Raw genomic sequence first — 17,802 nt, 5'->3', positions numbered from 1 at the left:
GCCAGTGTGGGATGGATAAAAAGCTCCTCATTTTTGTCAGAGTCGAGGACATTGAGGAGAGTGGTGACATGGAAACCATGGCGTGGAAAACCGAGAGGGCCAAGCTAAGGAGTTTAAACTGGACTCTCTCAGCACTGAGAAACAACCAAAGCTTTGGTGCAGAAGGTATATTGGATCGAGTTGGGTTTCAGGAAGACTAACTTGTATGATGGGTGACAGAAAGTTGGAACTAGAAAAACAGCAGAAAACCTGGAAATGAAAGATGTATCCGAAGCGATAGAACATAGAATCAGTAGTGCTTCACTGCTGATTAGACGTGGGGCACATAGCAGAGGAAGAAGAAAGAAATGTCAGTGGTGTTGTGACACATATGGAAAGGATGGTGCTGTCATTAACGGAAACGGAATTAATAAATGGAGAAGGAGGAGCAAATGAGACAGAGATGATGGATTTAACTTCTCTCAGGCTGGAGTGCTTACTGTGACTCTTCAATGGTACTAGTTTGCCAGTCTATGGTTATAGAGCTAAAGGTTATATTGCCTATGTTTTCTCAGTCATACCTGAACTTAGAATGGCATGCTTGATCGTACATTTTAATTGTAAATAATACGACAACTTATGTTCTCAATGGAGCAAAACACAATGATTACCTAGGATTCTCCCTTCATTGTAAGGGTTGATTGGGGAGGTAAACTTTAATGAGTTGAGGTGAGAAAACTGGGTCTCTAAGAAGCTGAAGGAACTCACTATTGATTGCTAATATCTAGTTAGTGAGAGAACAAAGACTAGAACCAGTTCTCCTGATGGCCAGTGGTGTATTTAGTTTTTTATGTGAAGGGAGAAGGCAAAATGCAAGTCCCAAAAACTTCAGAGGTGGTAACCATTCTCTGCTTGAACTCCAAGTTTTGGGTGAATGTTTGCTGGAGGAGGAAATATTTGCTTGCCACTTGTGGTTTATAAGACAGGACATTCTCTTTAAAATAAAATAAAAACTTCTGTCAAGTAAATGTTTACTGATGCCCCTGTTCTTTGACTTAATTTTTCCTTTCATTATACAAATAATACTTTTATTTCATAAAAATTAACACTATACAGTTATGCAACTCACTCTATCAATCTAATCCTAGTTTTCTCTTGGAGGTAACCATGGATAATGGTGGACGAGGGTCCTTTTGGACTTCAGTTAAGCAATCATAAACTCTCTTTGCCTCCCCATCTCCACTTCAAGAACTGCCCCAGGAAAACCTTCCATTCTCCCCCTGACTGCCAGCTGGATATTGATGCTCCAGGTGATATTAAAAGCCAAGTTGCTAAAGAAACTGTCAGCCTGGATCCCTGAGTGCCTCTGTGGAGCACAGCCCTCCTGTACATTGAACAAGAAATACATTTCTATCATGTTAAATCACTGAAAGTTTAGAGTTTGTTTTAGCAGATCCTTATTTAAAACAAAAGATTTCTCTGTTGTGACTGGACTGAAATGAAATTTTTTTTACTATTTTCTACTATAGAGCAGTCTACAGACAATCTGATTTATCCTTTCTGGCTGTGACTTGTTTGTTATAGTTACCTAAAGTTAAATTCAGCCACCCCAGAAGTGATTGCACTTTTTTCAACGCTTATAGCAATATGTTAATCATGAGAATACCAAGTAAGTCCTTGGAAACTTACCAACTCGAGAATTTCTAATTTTACCCATGTATTTTAGTAGGCTACAGAAATTTAAAAAATTGCCGAAAAAGATATCTTTTTTTCAGATCTAAAAAAATTTTTGTGGTTGAAGAAGTTTTGAGCCTGATTTATTGCAGTTTAAATCCAATTTTTTCTTGCAGTAGATTATCAAAAAATAAACATGCTTCAAACAATTCTTTAGGAATTCTGTTTTTCTTTAAATAGGGCCCAAGATTCTATAATATAGAATCTAAAATCTCCTCCTTAAAAATTGTTCAGTTATGCTACTTGCCTAAAGAGGAAGTACAGTACAAACTCCTAAACATAATTTATACATTCCTCTTGCTCAGGCCCTCGTTCGCTTCTCTACGCTCCTACCATGATGCAGCTTGCATTTTATGCCGTAGCCATTCAGAATTCCTCCCAGTTTCTCCCTGTGCTGTGTTCTCTTTCCCTCCAGCCTTGGCACATAGTTCCCGCTACCCAGCACTCACCTCCTTCCTGCCAACTCCTTTTCCCTAGTTTATCTCTATTCAGTCTTCAGGTCTCCACTCAGATGTCATTTTTCCCACGTATCCTATTCTGATGGTTCCCCAAAGCCAGGATAGGGGAGCTTCCTGCCTCCGCCATCAATACTTTATTTTTGATCAGAACACTTCACACAACTGAAGAGTTCTGTCAGAGTGAAGTAACAACTGAAGTTCAATGGCCTTTAGATGGAAATCTCAAAAAGGTGATGGTTAATTGTCTTAACAACACTAAACCTACTGCCCAGTGTAGCACATGAAACACAGTAGGTGGTCCAAAACACTAACTGGTTGTCACGAATCACTCTCATCTGATGTTCCAGTCTTCCACAACATACAGAAGATGATGCTACTGACCCACAGACCAAAGGGACTTATGTAGAACTATCTATTTTCCAGGACGATGTGAGGCTAAAAGAACTGTAAGTGGTGAAAGAACTTGGCACAAAGCAAGATTTTTCTTTGTACGATAAATAACTACATTCAGTGACCAAATTCACGAGTGAACTCACTATTCTTAAGCTCCAACTAACTGAAATAACCACAGTTCAGAAAACTAGTAAAACATTGTCTGATCTTAATAATTTAACATGACACGTCTGTTCCTTCCAGCCCGGAGATGCAGCACCAGGAGCAGGCCAGGCCCGGTTCCTTGGCCCGCCATCCCTGCTCCGCAGCACGCCCACTGGTTGGGGAATTCCTCCTTGACCTAACATTCGATTTGATCCAGAACACTTCCAGGCTTACACACTTTCCCCTCCCTCAAAGGTTGATCTCAACATGAATCTCCCTGTCTCCCACCTTAAATGGGGTGTACTATTTCCAATCAGGATCTTCCACTATCACCTTCTTGCCTCAGGCTTCGCTTTTGTCTTATGATAGTGTCTGAAACCCCAGGCTGCTGCCATTCCCACCACCATTATCCATGCCCACGGATAACTCAAAGTCTTGGGACTTGGCTCTTAAACAACAGTGCTCCCAGGAGGATGTAGGGCATCAAAGTGCGGGGGGAGGCTCAGTGCACAGAGGGGATGCTTACCTGGTACCACAATGTCTCGGCACACATGAGCGCAGCAGAACTGACAGCCTTTAAGAAAACGGCAGCACAGCATTCGGGATTTTTCTAAGGCCACACACAGACTGACATGGAAGGCCTCTGCTCCACACCCCAGCACCACCAGCTCACCAGTGCATTTCCTTCATGGACTTTACGAAGAAGGCTTTTATAACAGATGCCTGCTGGGGGCAGCTTACCACAAAGTGCTGTTGAGGGTCTTCAGGACAACCGAGGGCATTTTCATGTACACTGTCACTACATCTGAGGATGCCCAGCAGTCGTGGCTGCTCTCACCTTGTGTGACTGATAGTACTGGGAAGCACCGACTCCACCCTGCTCCTCTGCAGTCCAGAGCACCAAACGTAGAGTCCTCTTTGGACGCAGCCCTGAGGAAAATAATAAAGGAAGTCACTCCTTAGTGGATTTTAACTTTTTTTAAAGTGGCAAGGCCTCTCATATTTATCCTGGATGCAGACAGGCACCAGACGCACGTGTAGTAATCTCCTGCTGGCATGGCTGCCAGATGCAGAGTGTGACTGACCCAGGGAAGGAGGGTCCCCAGGCTGCTCTCTAGCAGGTTCGTATGGAAAGAGGTTGGGTAAATGCTGTCTGCCGGCCGGGAAGTGAGAGCCTCTAATCGTATCTTCATCTGGACATTCTGCCCCACCAGACCCCATGTTCAGTGGGATGTTGGCACATGCAGAAGATGCAGTTAGGAGGACTCTGGGCAGTTCGTGGGGCCTCCCAATGATCAGCTGAAACCCAGTTCTTCGACTCCATTTCGAGATAAGGTGTATAGGAGATTGTTTTTGTTCTAAATCCATAGTATAGCCAGCTCTCCATGCTATTCCCAGTACTGTAATTGCTGTGAAGCAGAGGCACCATTTATGTTCACCCGCAGCCGTTTGGCTCTCTGGCTTGCAACTATAAGGTCATTCCATTAAGATCGATGAAAATTAATGGAATGAAAATGACATTTTATTCACCTTATTGCCGCATAAGCAGCTTGGTGGGAATTTCACTGACTTGAAACATACAAATTTGTATCTTGGAATTATTAAAGTTACTGACAGATCTGATCTATGTAGAACCATTTTGGGGTGACAGTGTCTGTTCAGTAAAAGTTATCTGCAAGGAAGCTCTGTTTCCAAAACTCACAAAACATGGGATGATAACAGACTGAAAGTCCCAGTTGGTGACCAAGAATTAAAACCCGGTCTGGTGCAGACCTCATAATGTCATTTCGGAGGAATGGCACAGGCTGAAAAACATGAAGCGGGGCTTAAATCTTAAGAGGATCCATCCTCCAGCCTCACCACAGGGAAACCGTAGGGAAAGACTTTGAGTGGCTCTGAGATGGACACATTGCAAATCCCACGTATATCCACACAGTGCAGCCACGAAGGCACGTGGCCTCCCAGGGAGCAGGCCGGGCAACTGCAGCCTGGATGATAAATGCTCCTGGGAAATGAAGTGCTGGAGTGCTTCTTCCAGCATCAACAGTGTTCTCCTTCCATAAGCCTTGTGCTAAGGAGCTGAAAAGTAGCTACAAATTGAAGTAGCACTAAACTGAAGATGGTTGTGAAGCCACTTTACACTTGAGCATTGTAATATAATGAAAGAAGCACAGGTTTAAGATGCACATGGACCCAAGTTCCAGTTAAAGCCTGGGCAAGCCATTTCCACAGCCAATTGCTCTGCAAATCCCATGGGTATTTTCTTCTACCTAGAATAGAATGTCTCACTTCTGCTGTTACCCTGGTCCAAGTTCCCACCCTCTTCTGCCTGGATTGTTGCAGTCATTTCCAACCGGTCTTCCTGCCGTAGTCTTCACCCCCTGCAGGTGATGTTCCACACTGCACCCAGAAGGACTTTTGTTGAAATTAAACCAGATCATGCCATTTCTCTGCCCAAACACTCTAACAGCCAGAATATAAGCTTCTGGAAGGCAGGTGTCTATGACTTTTGACTCACTGGGATGCCCCTCGTACCTGGACTGTTGGGCACACATGAGATGCCCAATCGATACGAATAAATCCACAACTTGGTGTCTCACTTAGAATAACATTCAAAGGCCCCCACCACTTTACCAGCCTCATCTCCTAAAACTCTGCAGCTAGTTTACTCCCTGGCAAACTCTGAGTTGAGAAAGGCAAACAGATCTGGTGAGCCTGCTAGTGTAACCATAGGAGGTTGATCTAAACCAAACTTCAGATTCCTACTCTGGAAAACAAAGAGAATATTCCCGGCCTATGCCATAACTATTTCATGAGGTGGTTGTGAGGACTAAATGAGGTGTGAATGGGTGTAAGGCAATCCTGTGTCTGGCATGTAATAGACATTTGATAAATGAACTATAAAACTACATAACAAATATCCAAGCACAGAGCCCACACTTTTACCAGCAGAGAGAAGGGGAATCTAAATACTCAGATGGGAAGTTCTGTCAAAGGCATTCAAAAATACCTGCTGAAAAAGAGCCCTGAGGTGCCCACTGCTTGCCCCAGTCAAACCACCTACTCACATTCACAGCATAAACTTAAATTGTTGGAGGAAGAAATCCAACCAGTGTATCTGAATATCACGATCTTTGGTTTGTCTAAAAGAAATGTATTTAATGTCATTTTAAAGCAAATGAAATTTGGCTTGCACCATAGAAAAACACGAGACAGAATAAAGTACAGCAAATAAAAAATTCTGAACACTATTGCCCTGTCTGGTTTAGCTCAGTGGATTGAGCATGGGCCTGAGAACCAAAGGATTGCGGTTCAATTCCCAGTCAGGGACCATGCCTGGGTTGCAGGCTAGTTCCCAGGAGGGGACTCATGAGAGGCAACCATACATCAATATTTCTCTCTCCCCTTACCTCTAAAGATAAATAAATAAAATTAAAAAAATATTCTGAACATTTTAAAAGTTTATGAAAAGGGGAAAACACATTTTCTTTTTACATATCTCTGCATCTATCAGCAAAACAGTACCAACTCATTAAAATGGTGAAGTTCTCTGAAAAAGGATAAAGAGATTGTTAGCACAAATTTTAAAAAGTTAACTTTGTAAAGAAGATGCCCTGAATACACCTATAGACTTGGTGTTATACTTGAATGTCATTATCACACAGGATTAGTCTCCTTCATATTTCAAATGAGCCAGATGAACGATGATGTTACAGTAAAATAACAAAGAAGTAATCCACGTGAAGCAAGGAGTACTAAAGCTTGCAAACAACAGCAGCATACCTGTTGGAGCATGGCTGATCCTAAAGAGACAAACAGCTTCCTTCGGGCCCTTGAGAAGCTCAGTACCCCTCAGCATGGGTGCTACTCTGCATTCAGCACCTCCCGAATGAGCACCAGCACCTACTTCACATTCAAGGTGAAGGGCTCAGCAAACGCGATTAGAAAAAAAAATGATTAAACAAAAACCTGACTGGGCCCCAAAGTCTCTTTCCGCTTCGACATTCTCATTGTCCCAAAACTTAAAGAAGTACATGGGACTTCATTCAATGACTAGACCCTGCCCCTAATATGGGGTCCAGGCCCCCAGCCTGCCTTAGTCCACACATGGGCAGCGAGGGTCACAGAGAGGGACTGGCCTTGGAATGAGAGTAAGCATTGTTGGAATTCCCGCTCTGCCACGCCTGGGATCTGTGACTTCAGATCAGTTACCCAACCTCTCTGAGCCTCAGTTTATTCATCTATGAAGGAAAATGGTAATTGCCTTATGGAATTGTTAAGACAATAAAACAAGACAAGGCAATGACATAATAAGGACAGTCCCTGGCACATAGTAGGTTTTCAAGAATTGTCAGCTTCTCTCTACATCATTCCATACACTTTCAGCCTGTGCCAATAATGACCAGGACAATCTCATTCCCACAATGAGTATATTTATTCCTCATTCCTCTTCCTCAGGAGCTGTAGAACTTCTTTGTTTATACAGAATGCATTCCCAGCTGAGGAAAAAAATACGAATTCCATCTAACTTGTAGAAAAACACATAACCTCTTTCCATACGGAATGCTCCCTCATCCCAACCTACAGCATATCCCAGTCTCAATAAACAGAAACAGCTTGCTCACTTTAGAAGTGAGGTTGATCAGAGTCCTTAGTCAAATCTGGACAAAGTCAAAAAGCTCAATAAATCTGAAAAATAAAAAAAGTTGATAGACTATCTATATCCATCATTTTTAAATGGTAAAGTTTATTGTATTGTATATCTCAAATTCAAACTAGATGTAGAAGCTAAGAATTTTAAATATGTATCTGGTTGGCCAAAAAGTCCATACATTTTTTTCCCATAGAATAAGAGACACATTTTTCACTCTCACCCATAACTTTCATTGATTGAGAGATTTTGAGTGTGTCAGCTGTCTCCCACATGGCAAAATGTTGATGGTTCTCAGTTAATGTCTCAATTTGATCATTAGCAACTTCAACTGGTCTGCCCAACAGTGGAGTATTATCCAGTGAGAAATCTCCAGTATGAAACTTCACAAGCCATGTTTGACATGTTTGATCAGTCACAGCACCTTTTCCGTCACAGCACAAATCATTTCTTGTGTTTCAGTTGCATTGTTACCTTACTTGAAATAATAAAACATAATATGCTGAAAATGTTGCTAATTTTCTTCTACCTTCAATATTAAAATGGCCACACAATAATTCACCAATTTTGATCATTTTTTTTCCAAATGCACGCTGATATGACAGCTGTCACAATACAATCTAACAAAACTGTTTAAAGTGAAGTCAAAGACAACTAAGTGCTACCAAAGCCATCTTATGGAAAAAAACAAATGAACTTTTTGGCCAACCCAATAAAATAACAACAACGATAAAGCCAAACTAACAATAGCAGCACAGCAGTGGTAGGAAGTCAAAGGCAGGACTTTCATCTCGCAGTAGAACTGGGGTAAATGGCACAACCCAGGAGTGACCCTGGCTTGCAACTCTGGCCCTGGCTCTGCGGCGCACAGCACAGGCCCAAGGAAAGCACACGAAACAGTCTTAGAACCAGAGACCAGAGGGAAGACCCTGGTCCTAGGATGCTAGGATGCAGGTCTCATTGAAGTTTCAGTAGAAGATAGGCAGTTAGTTCCCCTATGGAGGTGCACACACTGCCCGGAGGTCTTTTGACCTCTTACAATTTCTGTTAGGAACCCCAAATAGTGCAGCTAATGTTTTACAGCGTCACGGTTTTCCTCTGAAGATCGTAAACTCTAGATAATGTGTCCGAGTCCTGTCTTGTCTGTGAAATATTGGCATAAAAATGTATTTCACTTTCATTTTATTGAGGAGAGTAGTAATGCTATTGGGAAAATAGCGCCTCTGAGAAAAAGTGAAAACAACCTGGTTGGACGTTAGTTTTCATCACTATCAAATGTAAAGATGAGGAGGCTGAGAGCTGGCTACACCAAACTGAAAAATCGAAAAGGTCACTTGACTGTCTCACACTGGCACCTAGAGTGGAGCAAAGCGAATAAACTCCGATTACTACAACTTTTTAGACAGCTTTCCCAAGTCAGGAGTTCTAAAGAACGCTACGAGTAAACAATATGTATTGACCCAAATACTCACGTACTGCTCAATTCCAGTCCCTCCAGAACTATGTATGAGAACTAGGATCTCCCTTCTGTGACCTAACTTTGCAGAGAAAAGACAACTTTCTCTTATGGTAAATTTCTCATTTTCCATATAAATGCACTAGTTCACAAGTACATTTATCGTCCAGCTCTCTTTCATCAACAGCTCGGAAGAGAGTGCCTACACTTAGAGATTTCCATTTCTGCAGTATACTTCACTAATGCAAGTGTAGTATCTGAGTAGTAGAATAAATAATGTCATATTAACATACAAATTGAGTGGGAAGAGGCAGGAAGCACAGTGATTCAATACATGGGTTTGGGGGTGGAAACCTATTTCTGCCTTAGGCAAGTTACCTACGTTGTTATTTACTATTAAGCCCATTATCATTGGTTTTCTTTGAAAATAGGGAGTAAAATCAGACAAAGATTAATTATTTTAGTGAAATAAACTACAACTATTTCTCTTTATAGGCAGGAATAGAAAATCACTTAAGAAAATCTCTTGTTCTTCGAAGAACTACTTGGATCTTAGTTATGGAGACATAAAGCACTTAAGGCACTTTTGGGGGGCACTGGGGAAGAGCAACGGATTTTTAAAAAACTCCATCTTGTACCTTTTGAGCCCTCCAGACAAACAACTGGACTCTGGGCAGGAGACAAATACAAATTGGTGAGTAAAAGGGGCATAGGGCCTTCTGGGAGGAAAGTCCCGTTGTCCTCACCCCTGTGTCCTTGCACTGGGGGCAGGGAATAAGGGAGAACCGTTGGGACAGGGTGGCAATCACTAAGGTCCCAGACAAGAAGGGCCCTGGAAACCGCTGATGAAGGGTGGAGTCTGGCTGTTGACCTGGGCTCAGCATGGTGGCCTAAGGCTCTAGGGGAAGGGCTAAACTCAGCCTAGCGTTTGGCCATCTCCAGGGGCTCCTCCAGAGCCAGCAGTTCTGGCTCAGAGGTTGTAAGTGAAGTACAAGTACCAACACTTCTGTAACAAATTCACGTTCACCAATATGGTTTTTTAAGTTTCATTTCTTGTGAAGATCATACTCTGTGAGGAAGAACAAATGTGTTTGTACTTGAATCAGGGATTATCAGAAAGTAACAATCTCCAAGAGATTGTTGAGAACAACCGCTGAGGAGAGCAATGCAGATGAAGGGAGTTGTAACCTTGTTGCCCAAAATGGGCACCGCCGTGACCTAGGGGCGCGAACAATGCCGTGTGGCAACCACAGGGACCAGCAGTCACATGCAGACCCAGCTGCAGGCTTCTGGGGGAGGGCTGACCTATTCGGCCTGAGTCAAGTCTCAGGATTCACGGACCGTCGAGAGGCAGTGGCCTGAGGGACGGGGGGAAGGGGTGCTGTGATTTTCTTTTGGATGAAAATAATGTATATGTCCTTTCAAATTTAAATTGAAAACTAAGAAAAATAGTAAAATTTAGAAAACAATAACCTATTAGTATATTGTTATATCTCCTTATAATTTTTGAGTGGGTATATTTGTATACATGTACTTAAACGGCGACATGTTGTATACAGTTTCACACCATTTTTAAAATCATAGTACATATGGACTTCATCTATTATAATCACTAATTTTCAAGAAATTATTATTTTAGTGATTTCCTTATAATTGAACATTTCAGATTTTTATCCTTTGGATAAGTTCTTAAAAGTGGAAATACTGAACCTAAATAGTTTAAACATTTTTGAGGCTCTTGAAGCATGTCACCATTCCACTTTAAATTGGTAAAGAAAGGTTACCAATTTATATTCCCACCAACAATGTATTCATTGTTGAGAATATTAATTTCTACTTATATGTGAAATTTTTTATCTTAATTCCTTTGTTTTGATGTATGCCAATAAACTATATCTATTTTTTTCTGTACTAGATTCTACTCATTTTCAGCCAAAATAATTATACACATGAACACTCAATCTTTAGTATTTTTTTAGTTGATTGAGACAAATGTTACATTTATATCTGGTACCTGACTAGAGTTAAACTATGTGCATTTTTGTCACTTATTTAAATTGCTTGATAGTTAGGCTCTTCCATCAATATATTTCAACGATAATGTCAGTATCATGTATGGGTCAGAAACCTGCTCTGGATGGCATTATTTTTTTTAGTTGACATTTTAAAGCATATGATTTCCCTATCGTTATTTAGATGCTTTTATCTGTGAGGAAAAATGGGGAAGCCTGGTTAATGATAGATTTGAGTTCTGAATCACACTTTTTGTTAAGAGTTCTACATTGCAAAAATATCAAATATAGAGAGTTTAACAGTACAATTTTTAAGAAAATGATGGTAAGTGAAGTACAAGTAGCAACACTTCTGTAACAAATTCACGTTCACCAATATGGTTTTTTAAGTTTCATTTCTTGTGAAGATCATACTCTGTGAGGAAGAACAAATGTGTTTGTACTTGGATCAGGGATTATCAGAAAGTAACAATCTCCAACAAATAACTGGGATGAGAAAATTTCTGGGCCCCCTTTTCAACGCAAAGCAGCAGATATAAAGCCGAAGTTGTGTTACAAGGGAGAGACACCATTATGCTGCTTCTGTTAGTTCATTCAAGGGCTCCTTTTTGGGATTATGGTGGGGAAGATGTTCTCTACAGTTCGAAACATTTTCCTCGTGTACAAAATTAGCTCTGAAGTGGTTCTGACCAGGTAGCTCATTTGGTTAGAGCGTCGTCCCCATGTGCCAAGGCTGTGGGTTCCATCCCCAGTCAGGGCACATACAAGAAGCAACTAATAAATGCATAAATAAGTGGATGACAAACTGATGTCTTTCTCTCTCTCAAATTAATACATAAAAATTAGTTATGAAGTCATCTAACTTGTTTTTGACCAGTAATACTTATAATTTTTATTCTCAGTTTTAAGTTTAGGTTTTTGGACAATGACCCATTTGGCAGTATCAATATGCTTTTGCAATCAGTTTTCAATGAAAACCTCATCTTCCTGAGCATTGCTTCATTCTCAGCTCCCCCAGTAACTGCTGAATGCTCTTGCTAAGGGAGAAAATCTCACCATGCAAAAGATAAGATCATCAGAATGCCTCTGGCACCTTCCCCCCCCTTTCCATTCTGACTGTGCCTCTAAGCCCTTCGAATTGCTGCAGCTGACAACTGAACTGCTTCCCCCAGTCCTCTGTGTAGCTACCTGCTGCCCGATTCGTTGCCTTAAAATTCTGCTTTGAACATGTCACTGGCTGCGTAGAAACCTTTGATCGCTGCTTATCATCTACGGTCTTAGTCTGCCTCTAAACTTTCATGAATATGCATTTCTATCAGTAAAACAGTTCTGAGCATTCATCATCACATATGTATACTTATGTATAAATGACATCATACAGCATTGTCAACACACATAGTAAATATCAGTAAAATGTATTCCTTTTTTTCAATAAAGAACAAATATTTTCCTCTTCCCAAATGGTGGTCCTACGCAGTGCCTGGCTTTGGGGGGCACTGGTCTATAGCATAGAGTCCATCCTCTTTCCTGTGCCATTCGAGGTCCTATGCAGACTGGTTTCAATCTGTCCCTCCAACGATGCCCCTTCCCAAGGCATCATTCCCAGGTGAAGTTGTCCAATTTCAAAAAGACAAAGTGACCAGAATATGGCCTATAGGTGGATGAGTAAATGCTGTGGTCAGTAGGGGTGAGAGCTGGGACTGAGGCAAAGAGGGGGATTTTCTAGGCTGATAGAGATAAGCCATCAGACGTGAAGACATGCAAAGCTGAGTGGCACTGCAATATCCGGATCTAGAGCAACAAGAATGACAAAAGCATGGAACTGCTAGGCCCGAAAATCATCACTGACTTGACATAGTGGGAGAGAGAGAAGGAGAATAATCTTTCATGTGGGTTGAAGACTCACTTGTATTTTAGGAACCTGACCTCCAGAAATTTTCACACCGAACCTAAAAAATTATTATTTTAAAAATATTTTATTTATTTATCTTTAGAGGGGAAGGGAAGGAGAGAGGGAGAGAAATATCAATGTATGGTTGCCTCTGCCGAGGACACATAATGTATCGTGTGTCCCCTGCCGGGAACTGGCCTGCAACCCAGGCATGTGCCCTGACTGGGAATTGAACCGCGATCCTCTGGTTCGCAGGCCCATGCTCAATCCACTGAGCTACACCAGCCAGGGCTTGAACCTAAAAAATTATAAGCCTAGGATCCACTTAGACAAGTCAACAGATTGCATTCTCTGCGCACAAAAATCACAGGGCTTCTCAACTATCCGGAAAATTACCACTGGTCAATAGTATTGTGAAAAATAAGTCCCAAGGTAAATACACTAATTTTTGTGTCAACAATAAATCCTGTTGGAAAACAGAAATTCACAAAAAACATTGTAGGGATATTGAGTTTTTCCATGGAAAACTGATTTTCCAAACATCAAGCTTTCACTATTCTCTGCAGAAAGGAAGATTACCCCGGAGGGACAATTGTAATTGCATTTAGGAAGAGATTTGGAGGGCGAGCAGAAAGATGAGCAAGGAACAGACCGATGGAGAGCAATTACACACCAGTGAGAGTATGTACGGTCCCACCGATACTGTGGTAGAGACAACTGGCCAGTGGGGGGGGGGGGGCTGGCGNGTAGAGACAACTGGCCAGTTGGGGGGGGGGTGGCGGGGCTGGAGAGAGAAGTGAACTGGGTGCTTACCATTATGCCAGACACTGTGCTGAATTATGTCCAGACAGTATCTCACTTAATTTTTACAATCATCCTATATACACTGGCAGCACTGTAATACCTGGGAGTATTATCCTCAAGTTACAGGTAAGAAAACGAAGACTGAAAGCGCTAGAGGCTGCACAGGACTGCTTTTTTTTTTACCCCAATGCCTGTGCCTTTTTAACTAGCCCACCCTGACTCAGGTCTCCTCACATTGACAACATCCCCTGACACACAACACACAAAATTAGTTTAGGGCAGGCACGGAAAGGCATAGGCGACCACAGAGGCAGGACTTCAGGGACCGTGAGGAGGTAACTGAGCTGCTCCCTAGTCTGTCTCACTAAGTTGGCCACATGCACAGTCATCGGGGCCCAGTCACAAGGCATCACCACAGCAGAGGACAGGGCCGTTGTCAAGGATTCCTATGCATTTCCAACAGGACCCCACCTTCAAAACCCCTCCTCAAATTCCCAGTGCAGTCTGCCCCGGGAGAACAGGGGCTGACCTAAACACACAGTGTGGGAAGAAAAAAGCAGTACAGAGGCAGACATGAAGCATAACACGGTAAATCAAACTCCACCAGCCTGCTACTCGCAGNGGGGGGGGGTGGCGGGGCTGGAGAGAGAAGTGAACTGGGTGCTTACCATTATGCCAGACACTGTGCTGAATTATGTCCAGACAGTATCTCACTTAATTTTTACAATCATCCTATATACACTGGCAGCACTGTAATACCTGGGAGTATTATCCTCAAGTTACAGGTAAGAAAACGAAGACTGAAAGCGCTAGAGGCTGCACAGGACTGCTTTTTTTTTTACCCCAATGCCTGTGCCTTTTTAACTAGCCCACCCTGACTCAGGTCTCCTCACATTGACAACATCCCCTGACACACAACACACAAAATTAGTTTAGGGCAGGCACGGAAAGGCATAGGCGACCACAGAGGCAGGACTTCAGGGACCGTGAGGAGGTAACTGAGCTGCTCCCTAGTCTGTCTCACTAAGTTGGCCACATGCACAGTCATCGGGGCCCAGTCACAAGGCATCACCACAGCAGAGGACAGGGCCGTTGTCAAGGATTCCTATGCATTTCCAACAGGACCCCACCTTCAAAACCCCTCCTCAAATTCCCAGTGCAGTCTGCCCCGGGAGAACAGGGGCTGACCTAAACACACAGTGTGGGAAGAAAAAAGCAGTACAGAGGCAGACATGAAGCATAACACAGTAAATCAAACTCCACCAGCCTGCTACTCGCAGGTCACAGAAACCATATAAATTACACCGTGGGCTGAGGGCCTGGAGGACCACCATTCCCATGTGGCACTGCATGCCATGCATGGCTCTCTGATAAAAGTCTTACCTTCTATTATAGTTGAGAGGGCTTATTCCCTCACCTGGCTTAATGAATGAATAAATGAATGGGGAGGGAGGGAGGGAGAGAGAGAGAGAGAGAGAAGGAGGGGGAGGGGAGGGGAGGGAGGAAGGAAGGAAGAATGAAAGAAAATTAATTAAGATTTAAAAAATCCTGAGAGCAAAATGATTCCAATATAGATGATACAGACATTTTTAAATCCCACTTCAAATGGTAAAATCCACATGGTAAATTGTGTTTCCTTTTAAAGAATAAACAGAATGAAGAACACCTTTTTTTAGTAGACAAATTATTCTTTAAAGAGAAGTAGGAGATCATAAATAGCAATGTCATAAACTCAGGGAAAGATGTAGACACCTCATGCTGTCTCTTCTTGCATCTCCTCCCCACAGCTTCCACAATAAGGAGAAATCAGATGTGACATGGAGAAAACGAGGTGGAAAGTGTCTAAGACTAAGTAGAAAGAATGCTGGGACCTGGGGAACATGGAATCCAAGAATCCAGAGATGGAGGTGTTCACCTGGCCCCGCTCTCTAGGTACCAGGGCGTGCACTGTGCATGCTGGAGACAGCAGGGGCCTGAGGCAGGCAGAAAACAAGTGCCCAGGGGCTCATCTGCTGGGGCCCAGAGAGGGGGGGCCCTCATCTGCTGGGGGCCCTCGGCTGCAGAGAGGCAGCCAATGCAGAGTGATTGGGAAAGCCTCACCTTGGGTGGTAAGCATACATGGTGCAAAGGACCTGGTGGTCTCCAAAGCCAGGGGACATAGAAAGGGCAGCCCAGACCTGAAAGTCAACCCAGACTTGACCTCAAAGTTAACCAGGTTAAGGTAAGAAGAAGCAGTTACGTGAGAAATACAAACCAGACAGACTTCCAAGGCATCATGAGAACAACTGATGGAGCAGAAGAACACTAATGAGAGGATGGAGTTGTTTGCTAATGAAGTAAAGTAAAAAGAGAGCTAATGTTTACTGAGTGGCTATATGTACTCAGGCAATACACTAAGAACTTTATGTACATTAATTCTTTAATTTTTTTCAACTGATCCTCACTGGAGCACAAGGACATAGGTATTTTATAGATCAAAAAACTGAGGCTTAGGGAAGTAAAGCTACTCACTCATGGTCACATATATGAAGTCTGTCCAGAAGGTATCTAGCCATGTAATATGAAACATAAAGACATTTATTGAAGAAGATATAAGACACAGGAAATATTGTACATAGGACAATGATGCCTCAGTCCCCTTCGAAGTAGGTACCTTGGGACCTAACACAGTTCTCCTAATCACCTTTGCTGCCCCGTCACATTTTCCTGAATCTTATTGACAGTCTGAAACCTCTTCCCTTTCAAAGGTGATTTTAGTTTGGGGAAAAGCCAGAAGTCAAAGGGCACCAAGTCTGGGCTATAGAGAGGCTGAGTCACCTGGGTGATTTGATGTTTCACCAAAAAACTCTGCCTTAATAAGACGTGATACGTGAACAGGTGTGTTGTTGTGATGAAGTTGCCAATCACCAGTTGCCCATAGCTGTGGCCTTCTGAATCATCCAAATAGTTTCCATGGAGGAATGTTCAAGTTTAATGCAAAATTTGTTGTAGATTTGTTGCTCTGCTGCTCTACTTGCTCAGTCATTTTGAATGTAATGGCCATATAGTACACATGCTCACTCACTGAGGGGCATCTATCATCCCCACTGACTAGTACAGTGAGGTTGTCATTGTTCATGCATGTGCATTCCAGCCCATCCTCCTAGGCTGCCAGGTTACATGGATATTCCCCAAACCGTTCTTGTTATATTAGCAATGGCTGGACCTTTTCCTGGACAGACCTCAGGTAATAACAGCAGAATCAGGACTCGAACCCAGGTCCTTTTTGATCCCTAAACTCACAGATTAAGCCTCTACTCCCCTCAGCAAGCCCAGTGCCAGTGTGCTGGTGTTGACTCATGTGGGGATTAGTCCTATTGGAGGTGGGCACAGGCATCTGATGAAGATGATAAGAGAGGAAATCAAGTAATACCCACTCACCAAAGACAAAAGTAGGATCTTCGCCAGTCACAAAACTGAAAAGAGGGGAACCCCTTCCCAGAGAAGCTCTCTTGGTATTTGGTTTACTCTGGCCACGAGTTGAAGGCACATTTGTACACATTTGGATAAACAGACAGCCTGAATTGTCCAAGCACAAATCAACACATTATTACAGAGTCCACTGGACTGCCCATCCCACCTTCCCAGCTTTCCTTGGCCTCACTCACCACCACGTTGCTTAATTCTACTTCAAGGTACAGAGGAACAACAGCACAAAATATCAAATTGTACTAATCAAGTAATTTTTAAAATTTTTTTTCAGATGACAACTGGTATTAAAGAGGTTTTAAAAAATGGAGATGTCGGGTCACTTCCTCAAGGCTTGAACTTCACGCCTAAAGAGAAGGTGGTTCACTACCCCCAACATCCCAGCCAGATACTTGTTCAAACATTCTGTGTGGTAACGATGTTGATTCGCTCGTTTCTGAGCCTTGAACCTGGCGTACTCTGAGTCAACTGCCTAACCTAATCATGGCCAGACCATTTCACTATTTCAACATTAAATAACAGCACCAGAGTGAGTCTCCTAGTGCCTGGCAGGCCGCGGGCATTAACTGGTAAATAACAGCACTCCCTCCAGTGTTCACAGCCTCCTCCTTACAGTCTTCAAACTTGCTCTGTCCTCCCGAGCTTCCTGAATTGAGAAAAGCAGCCTGTTCTTTATTATAAGCACTAACAATTTCCTGTCCTATCTAGAAAATGCACATCCCTGCCCAGAATCAAGTTTATTTCAAGACTTAGATCGCCTCGGACTGCACAGCATCACTGCGTTCTGGCTGCCTGTGTTGTCTGGGGAAATC

General features: G+C 42.7%; 1 protein-coding gene across 2 annotated transcripts in view; it reads right to left on the bottom strand.

Annotated features, from left to right (window-relative positions):
• CPQ (carboxypeptidase Q) overlaps positions 1-17,802 on the bottom strand; it is a 411,097-nt gene that overhangs the window by 98,532 nt on the left and 294,763 nt on the right. For both annotated transcript variants that reach the window (XM_037048242.1, XM_037048241.1), the window contains exon 6: positions 3,547-3,638. In XM_037048242.1, coding sequence (XP_036904137.1) covers positions 3,547-3,638 — 92 coding nt within the window. The remainder of the gene's footprint in view (positions 1-3,546; positions 3,639-17,802) is intronic.

Source organism: Sturnira hondurensis, unplaced genomic scaffold, assembly GCF_014824575.4.
Source record: "Sturnira hondurensis isolate 20B ecotype Veracruz unplaced genomic scaffold, ASM1482457v3 Scaffold0006413, whole genome shotgun sequence".
NCBI lineage: Eukaryota > Metazoa > Chordata > Mammalia > Chiroptera > Phyllostomidae > Sturnira > Sturnira hondurensis.
Note: the sequence above shows the minus strand (reverse complement) of the source record. Positions and strands in the feature narration are given on the sequence as shown.